General features: G+C 42.1%; 1 protein-coding gene across 1 annotated transcript in view; it reads right to left on the bottom strand.

Moving 5' to 3' along the window:
- KCNC1 (potassium voltage-gated channel, Shaw-related subfamily, member 1) overlaps positions 1-8,043 on the bottom strand; it is an 18,651-nt gene extending 10,608 nt beyond the window's left edge. Inside the window, exon 1 of the mRNA XM_008950042.1 lies at positions 7,092-8,043. Coding sequence (XP_008948290.1) covers positions 7,092-8,043 — 952 coding nt within the window. The remainder of the gene's footprint in view (positions 1-7,091) is intronic.
- Between the last annotated feature and the right edge of the window lie 10,616 nt (positions 8,044-18,659).

Below are 18,659 nucleotides of genomic sequence, written 5' to 3'. Positions count from 1 at the left end.
GCAGGAATGGTAGATTGCTTGTTATTTCAGCTTTGTGCTTATAAACAGACAAGCAAGTAGTTAAGAGGCTTGGAGGAAATTTCCAGCAAGTACAAAGTAAGAGGGATATAAGGAGGTGGACTGGGCACAGAACTGGGACCTCACACCCTAGACCCTTTTGTCCCTGGCCTTTTGTAGTGACGGGTAAGTCACTTCTACTGCAGCAGAGATGTGCTTCTTGCACAGAGGTGCCTTTTGTTGTATCTGTCCTGCAGACACCAGTCAGACTCCAGCAGAAGGGAGAGTGGCCAGGAGAACCTCTTTCATATCCCAGGAACGTATCCTGCACCGGGTGGCCTGGGAGCTGCAGGCACACACCTGAGAAAGAGGGTTTGCCCTATTTCCATCTGCCTTGTGCTGGAGGATTGGCACAGGTTGGCTTTATTTGGCTGGAGAGCTTGTATCTGTGTTTCCTCATCACTAAAACTGGCTCATTGGGCTCATTAAGTTATTAAAGCATGAGAAGTCCTAAGATTTATTGTTGAGTTCTGTGATTGTTTTTCAGCTTAGTGCAGTCCTGCCCCTACTCACACTCATCCCTGGCTGTGGTCAGACCACAGGGGGCTGTGTGGGGAGAGATTTTAAAATTTATTTTTTTAATGTCTCTCATAGTGCCAGAGAAAAATGGGAAACCCAAAGCACTGTGCTTGAATTCAGAGCTTCTCCTTTTTGTTTTCAAATGACTTGGTATAGAGAATGTTATATTTTATTAAATTCTAAAGTCAACAAGCACCACAGAACAAGTGACACCCATCTCTACAGGAAATAACAGATGAATAATTGTACAACAAAGTATTACATTGTATTAGTTATAAATTCTGTGTTGTGTGTGATCCACAGCTATGAGAAATGCCACATGAGGCAGAGGGCAAGGAGTAGATCCATATTGCTTCCACCTAACTGAGGCACTTAACTGAGGATCTTAACCAGCTGCACTCAGCTGAGATCACTTATGGAGAAAGCCTCCAGAGGGCAATTCAGACCATAAATGAGTCAATTACTCTTAGAGACTGCCTGACTCTTCTTCCCACATAAGGAGGACCTCAGGCAAATGTATCTTAAGTTAGATGAGAAGAATTGAGCACTATTCCTTTCATCTTGAGCCGTTACAGTTTGTGAGTTAGATCCAGAGGACTCCACCTTCAATGACATGAAGATGTGATCATTACCTCATTTGCTAGTTTGGAGTGATGAATTTTGGATTTTTAAAGGCTAGGAAGGCTAAGTACAGGGAGGAAAGAAAACTATACGGAGGAAAGAAAAATCATCTCCCTGTTACCTTTTCCACTGCCTCTTTAATATTTTTTAATGTCCAACATATTTAAACATCAAAGCCTTTTGAGCTGAAGCAGCCCTAGACTCTTTGCAGTTACATTGCTGTCTACTGTCCATCTTACAGAGAGGGTCAAAGCTTTTATGGCACTAAAATTAGATGAGATTTTTTTTTGTTAGTGTTCAAAGGCATTTGATCAGAGAATTTGCTTCCCTGTGGATTAAAGGACCACCACGGTTACTACATACCTATGGCTTCAACAATGCTTTGCTATCCATAAAAGCCACTGAGGTTCCCAAGTACAGTGAAACGTTAGGCAGCATGATGGGCCTGTGACAAGAACTGCCAAGAGTCCCCAGCTCCCCCTGGCACTAGAATTACAGTGCTCAGCACATTTCTGATGTTAGAACCAGTGTGTTGCACAAGGAATACAGGTTATTTAAGTTATGGTGACAGAAGGGATGAAAAATGAAGCCCTGAGAAAAGAGCAGCTCCTTCAGAAAGCTTGAGTGATAAAGCTGAAATGGGTAATTCCACATTATTTCTGTAAAAGGAGATCAGCACACTCTCAGGAATTTGCATGGAAATCATAGGTTCCTAATGTCCCAGCTTGCTCCAGTTCATGTGACCATGGAGCACACTGGAGTCACTATAATGATATAGTTCCCCTCTGTCAGTGAGAGACTTGGATTGCTTTAACTGCTCAGACGTAGGGATAGTCAAGGAGTGGGTTATGGAAAATTGGGGTTTGGGCATGTAAGTAAAACAACCACAGAATTTTTTCTGAAGCTGAGGACTGTATTAGTGATGACAGACATTTTCCCTCTCCTCTTAGACACCTGAATTCTAGTAATATTTCTTTTGTATTTTACAGCTATGCAATGAGTAGAGAATTTTGCCATCTGTGAAAAAGACTGCACAGTACATTTGTGTGAAGATTCGATGTCCTTGGAGTAGAGCTTAAGTGGAGCTGCATGCAGAGGGCATCAGAGAGGTAAGAAATGCTTTTTTTGGCCATATTAGTGTCAATATAAACACTGTGTGTGCTGGTGTTGTAAATATTCAAAACCAAGAAAAGGTTGGGGTAGATCTCTGAACAAATGCAAAATAGCCCATCACCTCTGCTTATGTATTATGGATACATTCCTGAGACCATTGCTCTGTGGCACCAGACAGTACTGTAGACATCAGATGAAGTTATGAATTCCATTCATATTCTCTATTTCTTTTACCGTGTTGGAAACTGTTATTCACTGCTTCCTCCTATGGCAGCTTTAAAATCTAACCATTCAGTCAACCTGTCCTTCAGGTAAGCACACAGCTCACAGAAGGGAGGGGCTGAAGAGCTGAATAACACTTTCAAAACAAAAATGAAAGCTTTCAAGATTTGCTTTGCAGGTTTTGAGGTTTTCATACAAGCTTGTACCTTAAAGTATCTCGTTCTGTACTGAGATAAATTACTTATACCTATAGGACAGTGTGTGATTTGGGACAGAACTCAACCAATTTTAAGTGGTTGAAACTGGATTTTTCTGTTCTGCTTCTATTTGAAGCAAATTTTTCTTTGCTGTTATTTTCTATTTTGCTTCTGATATGCTCCTGACTGTTTGGAATACTCAGAAGCCTTTAGATAAAAGACGCTGCAACACAGCAGCCTGTGGCTGGCTGATGCTTATTCAGCTATGTTCAACTACTGGCTTTGCCACGGACCTTTCAAGTGATCTTGCTCAATTAAATTAAGCTATGTGTCAAATGAAAACACTGGAGATTACTTGTACGATCTTTTTGCTGTCTACTTAGCCTGTTGGGTATTCGATTGTAATATAGTGGTTGTCACAGATGAACAATGGCAAAATGAAGCCCTGATCTTGAATGGGGCCTGTAAACAACACTGCAGAATAACAAATTAATAGTTTGACATCGTGATGTTAGAACTTGGTGAGTCTATTTTAAGTGAGGGGACACCTGGTCCTCTGTAGTCTGAGATATCCCTGGGTCAAGGAGTTTTAGTCAAATTGGTCAGGTGAGCTTTGCTGCTTCATATCAGGCCCGGTTCCTCCAGGCACTATATAAGCAGTATCTTGAGAATTTACAGGCATCAGAAACTGCCTTGAAGATTTTTTGCATAGAGGCAATCTGTTTTCTTCACGCTGCTGGTGAAGGCTTGCCTGCCACAGTAGCTCTGCCATCCTCCACTCTGAAGCACCTTTCTTCCCCTTCTGCTGCTTTCCTAGCCACCCATTTACGTGATGGGATGGGATAGAGAGCAGCAAGGGTTGCTGCAGAAAGGAGAAGCATGGTAGAATCAAACTCTGACATCCTTTATATCAAATTAAATCAAGTGCTGTTATTTAAAGATACCCTCCTGCCAGGTGTAGATTGGCCTAGGACTGAGCTGCTGAGAGTGCTGGGGACAATTAAAAAATTCAATTCAAACCCACCAGTATTTAAATTCAAGCCATCTTTGCTTTGCCTGCAGATGACCACAGCATCATTGGCAGCAGCTGTGCAGCCTGTGGGCAGAGTTCTGCTGCTTGTGTGTGTGCCAGGAAAGCTCTCCCCAGCCCCAGTGGAGGCACTGGGCCATGGCTGGCACTCTGCAGACTTCTCCACAGAGCTGCTCTCTACAGAGAACGTGTGTGGAACTATCCCACTCTCATCGCTGTCTTGTGAAGTGTTTAATCATTCCACCACACATAATATATGGAGTTAATAACTTCATGTGATGTCCTTCACACCTCAGCAGGTAAACAGGCTCTTTTTTGAACAATGTATTAGGTGTACATCATATGACCTTGTATCACCTAGATGCTGTCACACAGTAGTTTTACAAGCTTCAAACAACAAGAAATACCTTGGACACCTCAGGCATTATTTTAGAAACGTCAGGCACCAGTCTGTGTTGCTACTACAGTGTTAACTGTTTACCATTAGGTGCTGTTAACCAATCCAAATATCTAACAGTATGGGAAATTGGAGCAGGCTGCCCAGAGAGGTGGTAGATGCCCCATCCTTGGAGACATTAAGGTAAGGCTTGATGGGGCTCTGAACAATCTGATCTAGTTGAAGATGCCCTGGCTTACTGCAGGGGTGTTGAACTAGAAGACCTTTAGAGGTCCATTCTGAGCCAAAGCTTTCTGTTTTTCTATTATTCTATGAAACATTCACTGCTTGCAAGGCTCTGTTTTCACATAAAGTGCAGGCTATAGTTTGAGTAACAGGTCAGTGCCTATGAATCCAGCTACATAAGTAAGTAGTACTCACTACATAAGTGAGCCTCAACATCCAGGCAATGCAAATCTTGTTTTAACAGTTCAGTTCTGATCTTATTTATTTCTTACTTTTCTTTTGCACACATACAGATCTTTCCCTAATCGGAAGCTAAGAGATGCAGGCAATCTATTTTGCCGCTAGTGGTGTGTAATAATTATCAGAAACAGAACTGCAGCAACAGTGATACTGAGTCCATTTTGTTAGTTTACTAAGTGTGCTTTGTTCCTTCTTAAAATATATATGCTTGTATATGTATATAAAAATAGTCTCTCTTAATTATTGCAGAAATAGGTAAGTTGCTGTTACTGTCAATACTTCATGGATATTGTGGTAACAGCTGATTTTAGAGCACTGATGGTGGCAAAACAGTTCCACATTGAACCAAAATTACACGTATTCTCAGGATACCAGTGTGGAATTGCACTGAACTCGTAGAGTTCTTAGTCCTGTAGTTCTCAGAGAGGACCAGGGTAGGTAATGGAAGGAGCTTTATAAAGCAAGGGATTTCTGAGAAGAGTCGTTCTGGAGCTGACTGCTAAAGTACTCAAGAGTCTGGCATCTCTTGCACTTTACAGATGGGTAGTTAGCATATTGCTTACAGCAGGAGACACACAATATTGTTTTGTTCTTTCCCTCTTGATATGGGATGCCACAAAGACATCTACTTATGAGGAAGTTTGCTGCTTGGACATGAGTTGAGATAAGCATTTGCAACCTGAGGGGAATGGATGATAAAACCATACGCTTATGTGCCAAAGATACCATAGGAAAGAGACAGTCTATCAGTCACGTGAATTGTGATTGGCCTGTTGCAATGGAATAGCCTTTAACAAAAACAAGCAAGCTATTTACCTTCTGAGTGGATTTTACATAGTTGCACAAAAGGGAAAAGAAAGAATAAGAGAGGAGAGAGGAGAATAGAAAAGAAGAGAAAGGTTCCCACCAGCTCTTCCCCTCCAAAATTAACATTGGCACTGGTGAAGTCACACACAAAGGAAAGTCTGACTTTCTTTGTGCCTCTCACAATGACATCAACATGCATGGCTATGGGATGATGAGGGAATACCTCACTCACAATGAGCAACAGATCAGAATTCTCTTCAAAGTAAAAAAATGAAAACATAAGACCATCATAGGTATAAGCTAGCTCTTTCAAAACTTCTCTTTGACTAGGTGTCAGTTGAAATCACTCGACTGGCAATCTGTTCTACCTAATACAACATGGGGGGGCATTCTGAATAGGCTGAAGAATGTCTACGAGGCAACTTGGCTGGAACATCTGCCGAAAATGAAGTTGGCTTTGTTTTCAACACGGTTATCTACTTTGAAATTACTCCATAGAATAAATAGTGATATTCCATGGGTAGAGGTAGATTATGGGGTTTAAATAATCAAATCGGAGCCCCGTAACTTTATGTGCTATAGCAGGATTCTCATAAAACTGAGATATTCCCATAATTAACCACTAGCCATGGGATATTACAATATATTCCATGGTGACTAGTATTTTTTTCATTTCCCTCCCCCCTCTCCTCAGAATTAGTGTGATTAATTTTGCTCTGGTTTCACCTATTGCTAACAGGAATCGGTATAATTAACAACAAGAACACTGTGTTATGAGGCGATCACTGTTCAGGCCAAACTGGCCAGCAATGACCAGTCAGACCTTTTGCAGTTGGCCTTTGCTGCTAGGAGGTTGAAAGAGCTGTAACTCACCAACCCATACTTGCAAAAGGAGCACGTTTTAGAAAATGTGGTTCAAAACTCTTCATAGTTCTAAATGCTAAATTCTAGTGGAATATTATAGGATAGATTGATTTGCATGCCATGGAATAAACATCCTTACATCTAGTCTTGTCTCAGAGTGAGTCATTTTGCATTAGTGTCAAGAATTTGAGCTGTTGTTCTACTTTGCAGTTAATCATCAGAAAGAGACGGGATTGTCTCATGAATATGCACGATGGTATAGTTGTCCCTTCAACTTACTAGGCACCTAGTTTCTGTAATGAGATGTACAATATCTGCCATTTAAAACAGCTGAAAGGTCCCAAATGGGAACAAATGAGAAAGCATCTGGATGTTTCGAATTCCAGCCCTGTTTTGTCAGAAAACTCTGTAATTGCTGAGTACTTGGCTCCTACTCTGCTCTATGAAGCATTCAGCTCTCAGGAGCCTCTGAGATGCATTACACAGTCCAGAACTCTCAAAATTCTTCCACTAGATGTAACAGCTCTTCAAAATATCTTGAGACTTGTATGCCCTTAACCAGGACCAAAGTTTGGGCTCCTAGAGCGTGCTCTCATCCTCAGTTTTGCTGATCAGCCTCCACTGTACCATTTGTCCCTGCAACCTAGACTTCACACATATTATTCACTGTGTGATGGTGGGACTAGAATGGATAAATGTGCTACCCATTGCTCTAAGAAAGCAGTCTGGCTGAATCTTAAATCACTACGCGGGATGGAGGTTAACGGTCAGATGGACATTCCTCTAAGAGGTTTCCTACCTGCTCTGTTAATTTCTAAAATTTCTTCTTGGGCCAGTGGGCAAGTGTCGCTCTGAGTACTGTGGTGTGGAGAGTTTACGACAGATTTACAATAATTGGGGGATCCCAGCTGGGGTGGCCTCGGGATATGCTTCTTTTTTTTCTTTGGTAGCTTCTGCTTAGCCATAGCTAAGGAGTAATACATTCCGAAATTGTTCACAATGACAGGGACAGGCATGGCAATGGTCAGCACGCCGGCGAGAGCGCAGAGGGCCCCCACCAGCATGCCTGACCAAGTCTGAGGATACATGTCTCCGTAGCCCAGGGTCGTCATGGTGACAACAGCCCACCAGAAGCCGATGGGGATGTTTTTAAAGTGTGTGTGTTCACTGGCACTAGGGTCATTTGGTTTAGCACCTATTCTCTCGGCATAATAGATCATCGTGGCAAAGATTAAGACGCCCAATGCCAAAAATATGATGAGCAGCAAGAACTCGTTTGTGCTGGCGCGGAGAGTGTGTCCCAAGACCCGCAGCCCAACGAAGTGGCGGGTCAGCTTGAAGATTCGCAGGATTCGCACGAAGCGGACTACGCGGAGGAAGCCCAGGACATCCTTAGCAGCTTTGGAAGACAGGCCACTGAGTCCAACCTCTAGATAGAAAGGCAGTATGGCCACAAAGTCAATGATGTTCAAAGAGTTTTTGATAAATTCCACCTTGTTGGGGCAGAACGTGACTCTCATCAAGAACTCAAATGTAAACCAGACCACGCAGACACCTTCAATGTAGGTGAGAAAGGCTTCAGTCTCTGCTTCCCTGTAGTGCCGCACCTGCGTGTCATTCCCGATGAATTCAGTTTCTGTCTTGTTCACAATGGGGTTAAATCTCTCGTGGGTCTCGAGGCAGAAGGTGGTGATGGAGACCAGAATGAAGAAGAGGGAGGCAAATGCCACATACTGTGGAAAGAAAGACATGAGAGAAATGTTAAACAGTAGGTTAAGCACAGGAGCTTGGATTCCGAAACACCAGGAGAGACAAGAACTGTATTAAAAATGAAAGATAATGCTGTATTAAAAATAAAGGTAATGCTGAGCCTTCTTCCTGTGGGCTTAAGATGCCAAGTCTCACCTGCCAAGACAGCCTAACATTCCAGCTTGGAGGGACAGTGGTACAGAAGTACATGTTAACATCCACTCCTATACAGATAACACTTTGGTGGGAGTGTAAATTTAAGGAAGCATTTAAATCTCAGAGCTTTCTGTGGGATTTAAGGTTAAGGACACACTGAAATTCTGCTTTCCTGAACTTGGTCTTTTGTTACTTCCTGGTCTTAAAGACAGAACACACTTTCTAGGATAACTGTCGTGCAAGAGTCTTTTTGCAGCACTGTGTCAGTAGTATGGTGGCTGCTGCTGCTCCCAGCTTAGTGACAGTTGTGGTAGCCCAGATCTCAGCAAGGTGCTAGTAAATATGAGTAGCAGTCTCAAGTGGGCCCTACAGCAAGGAGCAGAGTCCTGCTTGGCACCATCAGACTTTCTTGCCAAATTGCAGGGACAGGCTGAGGGGCAGGCACAGATCAAACAGAGCTCTCCTAGAGTAAACATCTCTGTTCTCAGTTCCCTTCTCCAGATCTTTTGTAGGTGGGGGACAGGGTTAGGGACAGGGAAGAAAGGGGTTTCAGGTAAGCCTGTCAGCTGATCCAGAAGGAGACAGATCTTTTGGATTTTGCCAGACAAGGTTTTCCTGAAAAGGTTCTCTTTACAGTGTAAGACTTTTATCAGAACTAGACAAATCTTTTTTAAGGCTGTTGGATTACAATTTGGTTAATCGAGTTGCAGTGAATGTGCTAGCAGCCCCCAAAGCAATGGGTGTTTATCTTAGGAGTGTTTGCCTCTTCTGCTTCAGTTCCTGCTTTCCACAGAATCATAGAATACTTTGGGTTGGAAGGGACCTTTAAAGTGCTTCTAGTCCAACGCCCCTGCAGTGAGCAGGGACAGCTTCAACTAGAGCAGGTTGCTCAGAGCTCCATCCAGCCTGACCTGGAAAGTTGTCAGGGGCATCTACCACTTCTCTGGGCAACCTGGGTCCAGTGTGTCACCACCCTCAGAGTACAAAATTTCTTCCTTCTCTCTAGTCTAAACATCTATCGTTTAGTTTAAAACCACCCTCCCTTGTCCTGTCACAACAAACCCCACTAAAAAGTCTGTCTCTATCTTTCATATAAGCCCCTTTTAAGCACTGAAAGGCTGCAGTAAGGTGTCTCTGGAGCCTCCTCTTCTGCAGGCTGGGCAGCTCCAGCTTTCAGCTTTTCTCTGGCTTTCCTCAGCCTAAAGGAAATCTCTTCCTTGTATTCCAGGATAATTGAGGGGTACAGTCAGGCCAAAATTCACGACTTTTGTAACCATGGTTCCTCTGCTCAATCCTCCTCTAATCAATTAAGCAGTTTGCCTGTATCTAAGAAGTCTTTTCCTGTGTTGTAGTGGTACAGCAATAGTAATACCTCTTCCCATGTCACTCCCTACATCTGTTATCTTCCTGTTTGCCTTGCGTGTCACCTTGACAAGAGACATCACATATTATTTCACTGTTGTGTGAGCAACTGTAATAGTTAAAATATTATTCAAATATTCTTCTAATGTCCTGTTATTCAAAATTTCCCTTTTTCAGCAATGTAGCCAAAATAGGCTTTAAAAAGAGCTGGTTTCTTCTAATTGTCTGTTGCCAGTAAATGCAGTGCAATAATCTAAAAGGAACTGCTGCCAAAGGAATAGACCAGTTAAAAATAACCTATGCTTCAAGCTAACAAAGCTCTCCTGCAGTCAAGAAGTTCCTCCTGTCTGCATTCTTGGGTAGACCTAGTGCAGAATTACGCTTGACCTGCTGTATTAGCAAACAAGTCAAAAGCAAGGATTTGCCAGTTTGATGTGAACTGTTTAACAGAATACAGAGAAACTGGCAGAGAATAAACTCTCAGAATCGTTTAGGTGGGAAGGGCCCTCTGGAGGTCGTTTGGTACAACTTCAAAGTTGGACCAGGTTTCTCAGGGTCTTGTCCCATCCAGGTCTGAATATCTCCAAGGTTGGAGATCCCACAGCCTCTCTGGGCAGCTTGTGCCACTGTTTGGCCAGTCAGAGCAAATAAGCTTGAAAGGATACAGAAGCAAACAGGCTTTTCTGCTTTCCAAGTCCAACTTCATTGTCAGAGATCTGCACCTAGCCATTGTCACAGATTAAAAATCCCAGTACCCTAAATGCTTCCAGCCATCATAGCAGTGTTAGGTAATGATCTAATACCCGTGCGGATACGTGCTAAAATCAATGTCTAATACAAACAGTTATCTGGAAGAGATACAGTCTGGAGGGTAGGGAAACTGAGAAGCAGGATGATGGGTAACTTTTTACCAGATTCTCCTGTTAAACAGGGAAATTTCTCCATGCATCTGTAAAATAGGTAAAAAAAAAGCCAGCTGGTGTTTGTCATGTGCTTTGTGATCCTCGATAAATGTGTACAGGTTCTATATGCTTTCATTGTAATGTTACTGACTTTAGCATATCAACAGGCTCCCCGAAAAATAAGGTGAGGAGTCTTTAAAGTGGTCAAGGTCAGTTTTTGTGATATTGTTAACACTCAGAGCTTGATTAAGTAGAGGGTAATCCCCTAGTTGTCTGAGTAAAATGAAAACGAAAAGCATCTTGCACTGAGAACTCAGGAGAATGTTCCTAGCAGCCTCAGCATGTCTGCTCTGTTTCAGCCTGGGGCAGATTTTTACTGCCCCGAGAATTCAAGCTGCAGGAGGAGATGCTGACACTCTCTTAAGTCAGGTATCACTCAGATAAGAAGCAGAGAGGAGAATTAAACTATTTTACTTTTAAGGGGTCTTAAGGTGAAGAAGTGCCCTGTCTTAATGGTGACTCAAAATGTAATTCACCTCTTGGTGTATAATGAATATTGCTCCCGAGTGAGTTTTTCCTGCTTAGGACAACCTTCAGGCTGACCTTGCAAAGCAAGTATCTTGAAAAGTGATCTTTTGCTGTGTTAAAGGGAAGAGATAACCAATTCTGACAGGACATTTAAGTGCTCTACATGCCTGCAGTGTTATCAGCAGAGAACATCACCCCCATGTTCTTTCTTACTGTTAGTCCTTGTGTGTGCACACCTTGGCTTCAGAGGGGAAATGAGAACGTTTAGTCCCCAGTTCAGCAGAGCGGGAAGCTAAATGGGTGTGAGGAGTTTGCTTCCTTCTATCTGTTTAACAACACCCAGAGCCCTTTCCCAGGGATGGGTATGCACCTGAATGCTTTGCAGCTGTGGAAGTATGGGTCTGCATTCGAGATTTTATAAAACCATGTCTGAGCAGTGCTATTGACAGGAAGAATCCCAGTATTTTTTCTTTTTTCTTTTTTTTTTTTAATCTCTTGAATTACTTTATAATCCTAAAACCTATTTTATATTTGGGAGGTAAAAACACCACTTAGGTATTCCATGCTTCAATAGTAAAAGGCCCTTGGTTTTTGTTTTAGAAGAAAGTCTTTACAGTTTCTCCTGCAAGTCTTCACAGTTTCTTCTGGGAGGAGGAGACACTGGAGAGCAGCCTTTTATTAAAGGTCCCATTACAGCTCCCCAGTCTCCTGGCTGATCCAAAGGGCAGAAATACCTGAGGATCAGGCTTGATGGTTCGTTCACTGGCATCCAACTCTGATGTGCTCAGGTGACAGAATTTAGCAGCTTGCCACAAATGAATATGTTTCATCATTGGCATGTAATTTATGTTTGTGATCCCCAATTTATATTGCCTCCACTGTTTTTTTCTTCTGAATATTTCTCTTTGTTAATTATCTGACATAAGATCTAGCTGTGAGCAAAATCCAGCAGCACCAAATGCAGCGGGTATGTTTTACTGAAGAGACCAACATTCATTCATGCCAAGGGGTCAAAAAAAGAGCTCTCACTGGCCCAGCACCAGAGCCCAGGAGAGATCAACCTTCGTGTCTCTAACATGATAGTTTGTCAAATCCAGGGATGAGCAATGCTGGGAAAACCTAGTGAAGACTATGGGACTAGAACGTGCTCAAATGTCTTTGAAAATAAGGCCATCTCTTTTTATTTCACTAATAATGGCCTGAACACTAATCAAACCAATGGATTGCTCTTGTATTATTTAGTGGGTCTTAATCTTTCTCCTTACATTTTACAACAGAATTTTTCTTCTTCCTAGGATCTGAATGGACTGGAGGAAATGAATGAAGATTTTATGAAGTGATGTCACATGCTGCTGAGTTGCATAGTGCCAACTAAAATTTTCTATAATTAAAGAAAATACCTAGGTAAAGTAATAAAAAATGTTTTATCTACTTTGACTGCTGTGAATGATTCCTATTTCAGCAGAGATGTTGCTGCTATTGCTTTTTTCTGGCTCTAATACCAACAAATTAAAATCACAGATTGTCCAAAACTGCAGAAGCCATAAGAGAAGGCAGAAAGGAGATTTTAAAAGGGGATATTTTGATTAAAATATAAGTTACATTAAAATTTTCATCTATTGCAAAAGGTGCTCTTCTCCCTGCACCTCCACTGCCCCATGTCTAACCCAGGCAGTTTGCCAGGGCAGTGGGAACAGAGAGTGCCAGTTAATTCAGAATAGTTGTGTTTCATGTCAGCTTTGCCTAGCTGGAAAAGGAGAGAATCAGACCTAGCACGTTGTGATTAATAAGCCAGTATCCTTTCACTCAGCATAGAAAGAAAACAAAAGTCAGCAGTCTTAAAAGCAGCAATAAACCTTCTAATAGATGAGGATGAGGAGGCTAAGCTCACTCAGAAGAAAGATCTGAGGACTGGACCAGACAGTATTAAATAGACAGGTGTGACTGTTTGTTTCTGGGAATCAGCTTTTAAAACAGCACTTTACCTTGCATTTCTGAGATAGTTCTGGTCTTGGAGATAAGAACCCTTTTTTATGCTTTGTTTTAAACAAATAAGGCCCATGACCCAGTAGAACTCCTTGACAGAGCACCTGGAATTGCCAGGCTTCAGGGCGGGTGGGCGGCGAAGGCTGGTGATGAAAGCACTGCGACAGGAATCAGCTGACTGGGACTTCAGCCTTCACCATTGACACGTTCTTAGTCTTGAAGCATGTGTGCCCACATCTGCATCATCCTTTCTCTACCATTTTTTAAATTGAGATAAGAAACTCTTTGGGGTTTGGGACTGTCTGCCAATTTATGTCTGCCCAGTGTCCAGCCCAATGCATGTCTGGAGTGGGGACCTGGGAAGGGAGACCTTGGCTGAGTCTTTAGTGAGAGAGACATCCTTCTTGGATGACAGACAACAAAGAGAAGTGGGTGGTGGCAGTGGAAGTAGCATGGCTCTTGCAAGTCAAGTTCCAGTAACTTCAGAGTTTGTTTTCTAGGAAACAGCAGTCGACGTGACACCCCATTCATAATTCATTGCGGATCACACGTTCAGAGCGCGTTAGTAGAAGCTGCACGCTGCAGACGGGTGCTCTTCTCCTCTGATACTGCTCAGAGTCATTCAACAATCCTGACTCAGGCTAGATGGGAGAAAAGAAACAGATCACACCCAGAGAACATTTACCAGCCTGTCCTTTTGCAACTGCTACCACAAGTATTTAAAGAGTGATTCTTAATCCCTAACCTTTTTCAGGGAAATTCAGGAAATTCTACTCTTCCCTGAAACTCTGGATGAAAGGCAGAGGAAGACAGCATTTTGTTTAAGCTACATCTGTTGAAGTGTCAGGAAATTTTCTATAGAAGGGACATCCTATCTGCTGATGTATTTTGGTGAGTTTTGGTTTTAATGATGAAAATATTTAAATCCCTACAACATAACCCTCCTGGTCCTGTTGAACCAACAAAGCACAGGAGCTAAGCAGTTGTCATCTTAGTCTGTATGAGCAGGGGCTCTGAACAGCATGAGATTTGCTGCTTCTCTCACAGCCGTACCTGGGGCTTGCCAAGACTGAAATGGGAGATGAGAACACTCTCACCACACATCCTGGTCTCCAAAGGAGAAATGATGGAGATATTAATGACGAGGGGCTTACAGAAAAGTATGTTATGACTCTAATGAGATCCAGTATATTGAGGCTGGGGTTTTGGGTTGTGTGGTGATTTTTTCTTTGGTGGAGTAGGGGAGCATGTGAGGAGAATAATAAAAAATTCCCAAGTCTAGTAATTTTTCAGTAAGTCTATGAGTACTAAATCCTGTGTGTCTTGCGGGAACAAACTAGGCTCAGAAGAGTTTCAGATCAGTGCTGGCAATCCATGAGTTGGTTTTCTGCAAAGCATCAATAATTCAAAGAGCCAGAGCCCTGTGCTTTTTGCTAGACCTTCTTTTACAGTAGTTTATCTACTTGAGTTTGATCTCTGAAAAATTTACACCTGCATGAAGCTGCAAATGTTTGCCTGTCTGTGACTTGAATCACAAAGCTTTGCCTACTTTTTATTTTAACACGAAGCCCATACTTTAACCCCTCTTCATTTAAAATTTAGTCCATGTATCACCAAAACGTTTATCAATAGAGACAAATCTGTTTGCTGCAGTTCAGCCAATGTATGGGTTAAATGAAAGCTGCTTTAAAATACTTATCTTTATAAGCACTTTATTATCTGTCAAAACCGATTTTCCAGTCTTTCTTAGAGATATGGACCCTGTTTCAAACAAATGACTCATTTTAAATGTGCAAGTAATTCTGTTGAATTTTTGAAAGAAATATTGAATCTGTGTGACTGATCAAATGACTAAATGTAGGCATATGATACCAGCAACCAGATAATGCTGTGGAAGTGAGGAAAAGCTAGGACTGTCAAAAAGCAACCTCTGCAATATTTCATTAGGAATCCTAATGTAAGGCGTTTGGAGATCCTTTGAGCAATGATTATGAAACAGAAATTACTTGCCAGGGGAAAAATCCAGTTCTGCTTTTGTAGGTGTGATACAAGTCTATAAGGGCACAATCAGATGTTACTACCACGCTCTCTTTGAAGGGAGTGATGACCATCTTGGCTGTCTGTCTTCTTTCACTGAGATGATAAGACAATTGATACAGAAGCTCACACCAGCAAACATACTGGTGCACTCACAAGAGTATTCACATTCATGTTTCTTAGCTGAGACAAATGGAAGAAGTAGGCTTGCAGATAGACAAAGCCTGCTCTGGAGTCAGATAAAAAGTCCACTAGCAGCTCATGGATTAAATGGTTATGTAACGCCAAAAAAAATATATGACAGCTTGCAAAAAAATCTTGGAATGCTTAGTGGCATGCAGACATGAAACAGCGTGTTAAAAAAAATGTGCAGTCATCTGTGGGAAATAGGCTTAAGTTATTCGGTGTTGACATTGCAATAAATAAATTAGAAGCAGATCTCTCAAATGTTAGTCCTAGCAGACAGCCATGTGCTTTGACGAGGTAGTTACTGGCTAAGCAAGGCTGCACTGGAACTGGAAGTGTGGCATGTCCTGTATTTCTGTGTGAGCACATGGCCAGCCAGCTGGTCACCAGGCGAAGGCTGGAATGGGTCTTTGTAGGTCACGGGCACGTTTTCCAGATTTCAGCTAGGACAGATGAAATCTTGTGATTTAAAAGTGGCATTGTCACAGAAGAGATGGGAATTTATTTTGCAGCTCCCCAGTCTGGCTGGTAGTGAGAACTATATAGAGACAGCGTGGTGGGAGTAAGAAATGTTTCATATTGCTCAGCAACAGCTCAATAGGAAATTCTTATCTTAACATACGTATTCCCGATCCAAAAGCACCCCAAGACTTCTGCAGCTAGGTTATGTGGGACACTGCAGAAGGAGCTGTAAGTGCTGAAAGTAAGTCTTCCATCTCTTCAAGGGACTGTGGAAACCTGTGTTTGGTAGGGACCTCCAAATGTCATTTCCCTGTCCCAAAGCAGTCTTTGATCATTCCTGAAAAACAGCTCCAGCGACAGTAACTAAGGACTGCCAATGGTGAATACTGCAGAAATTCTGCAGGAAACTTAGCCCAGTGCTCCCCCATACTTCTATCAGCACTTTTTTCTTCCCAATCCCTAACCTAAATCATCTTTGCTATATTTTAAGCTTGTTCAGGTTTGTTCTCTCCATGACAAACAGCTAAGGATTTAGCAATCTGCAGATGTTTTCCTTCTTTTGTAAGCTAACTAAACATTCAAGCGTTCAATGATTCTCAGAGACTATTATCATATGCACATGCTTTTGCTGCCTAAATTCAATATAATTATTCAATATAATTATTAATCTTATTTTCAGATGGTGCCACACACTTTCATGCTGACAATTCTGCCAAATGCTCTAGAATGGAAGAAGGTGAGAAAGTCACGTAGCACCTCATACGCTGGAACACAAACCAAGATGGCAGATGAAAGCAGGGAACTTGAACTGCCTATTAGTGATGGGTTTTCAGTCTTTTTCTGTCAGGCAGTAGGTAACTTTATTTGGACTCTGCACACTTTCTGTTATAAAATGAAAAGGAGAGTTTTGTAGCAACAACTGACGCATTTGGATTTTCAGGATCTCACCTCACCACCTTTGTTTGGGATGCTTTTTTATCTCCTGAGGAAATCACGCTTCCTGCTTCTCTAACTTGCTGCCAGTCCTTCCTCATGGGAAGAGAAAAGGCATTTCTTATGCAGTTTTGTGACAAAGGGGAATTCCTGACTAGAGCTAGGCAGAATCCAACTGGGAAAACTCAAAGACTTGCAAAAATGAGCTTAGTCCTCAGGCCTCCTATGGTTTAGAAGTTGTTTTTCTTTTTTTCCTTCCAAAATGAATAAAAAAATCACACATGTGCTTATGGTCCGGATCAAGTGCAGCCAGCTGAATGTGGTAGCCCTGACCAAGCCTCCCATTTTGATTGTGGAAGTGTGAAACTACAAAGATAATTGGCTGACAGGTTTTACTCTCTTGTGTGCACACACACAAGCACTCAAAGTCGCTAACGTGGCTATTTCTTCAGCTTGAATTTAGCTGCGGGCTACACGAATCCTGGGGCCCTTTTTGGTGGAGTAAGACTATTTTTCTTCCCTTTTTATTACAGCTTTTGCAGTGTGACTTGGCCAAAGGTGGCTTAATTCACATGCTCATGCTTATAAGGAGTTCAGCCTCTCTCAAACAGACCTGTAGAGTGGTGCTGGAAGCATTTCATCGAGCAGGAGACATACTTCTGTAGCCTTCTAGGGCTCAGCCTCAGTGAGGTTTGGGCTGTGCACATGTACCTGAGGGCTGAAACTGTGACAAGTATGAAGCAGGCAGATGGTGCTGGGTGGTCTCCAGCTCCACTAGAAAGAGCATGCCATGCTTGCTTGGTTTTTTTTTTTTTTTTTTTGCAAGAGGAAAGACTGCAGTGTGTGGAAGTATTGAATGCAGAGCTCCACAAGGAAACACCTGAAATACACGGCAAGGTTTTGTCCTGAATACAGAACTCCCTACCCTAACACACAAGACTGACTTTTCCTCCTGTGTTTTTTAAGCCAAGGTTTTTAGAGTATGTTCCAGATCATGTTTATATTCAGATAATAATGCTTCTGCTTCAAGACAAATTAAAATAAGCAGCTGTTAAATCTGCAGTAGTTTAAAAGGTGGGTAGGCTGGCTACTTAACCACCCTTGGACAGGGTGTGAAATCTACCTGTACATCTTCCACATGTACTCACCCATAGCTGCTAGGGTATGTCAGTCAAGAAGATGATGGCATCTCCTACATAGGACTAAGGGAACAATCCAGAAGGCATCAGCCCCCAGAGGTGAGCAGTTTGGGTCTGCAGTGCCTGTGATGGTGGGGTCCTTAATACAATTTCTCTCCTGAAACCATATTGTAGCAAAAGTAATTGTGACAAAATTCCTCTTTGGAGACACAAAGCAACCTTTTTGATATTTGACCATGGATTTTTGAAAGCTCAGTTTCTGACCACTGTGCAAGACATTCCAAAAGGCTTTAAGTTCCAGAGTGTTTACCCTCTGTTAGTTGAGTTGAGCACCTCAGAACTGAGGCACTCAAAATAACTCATCCCTGTGAAAATCTGGAAGCCATGGGATCCCTTTGGTGCCATTAAATGTTGATGTCAGCATTTCCTGTTTTCCCTGCAGCTTGTGTGGATGGATGTCACAGATGGTGTAGTCCCTGAAAAGCCAGGCTTCTTAATAAGGTGGCTGAAAATGAGACATTAAAGCCCAGCCATTTGAAGGACTGCTTTGCTTTAGACAGTTTCACATTATTCAGTGGAATCATCTTTTCATTAACGTTTTTGTTTTACAGATTATACTGGCAATGTGTTGTAGACACTTTTCCTCCCATAGTGTTGACTTAGCTTAAGCTGTAGCTACCAGCTTGTGCTTTTAAAGCATCATAGCCACAGTTCTTTCCTTGCTGTTGTGTAGCATGCAGCAGAAAAGCCCTGTTAAGCTCCTAGATGGCCAAAATATGTTACAAAATATTGAGACCTTTTGTGCCTTTGCTCTACAAAACCTAAAAAAATACCTAAATTATCTGGTCCCATTACTAGAGTCGGTTGTTACAAGACATTATGCAATTCCAACAACTATTAAAGCAAATGAGAAATTGTTTTGGAAAG

The sequence above is a fragment of the Merops nubicus genome, unplaced genomic scaffold (assembly GCF_000691845.1).
Source record: "Merops nubicus isolate BGI_N331 unplaced genomic scaffold, ASM69184v1 scaffold3250, whole genome shotgun sequence".
NCBI classification, from domain to species: domain Eukaryota; kingdom Metazoa; phylum Chordata; class Aves; order Coraciiformes; family Meropidae; genus Merops; species Merops nubicus.
This window is presented reverse-complemented; position numbering and strand designations above follow the sequence as displayed.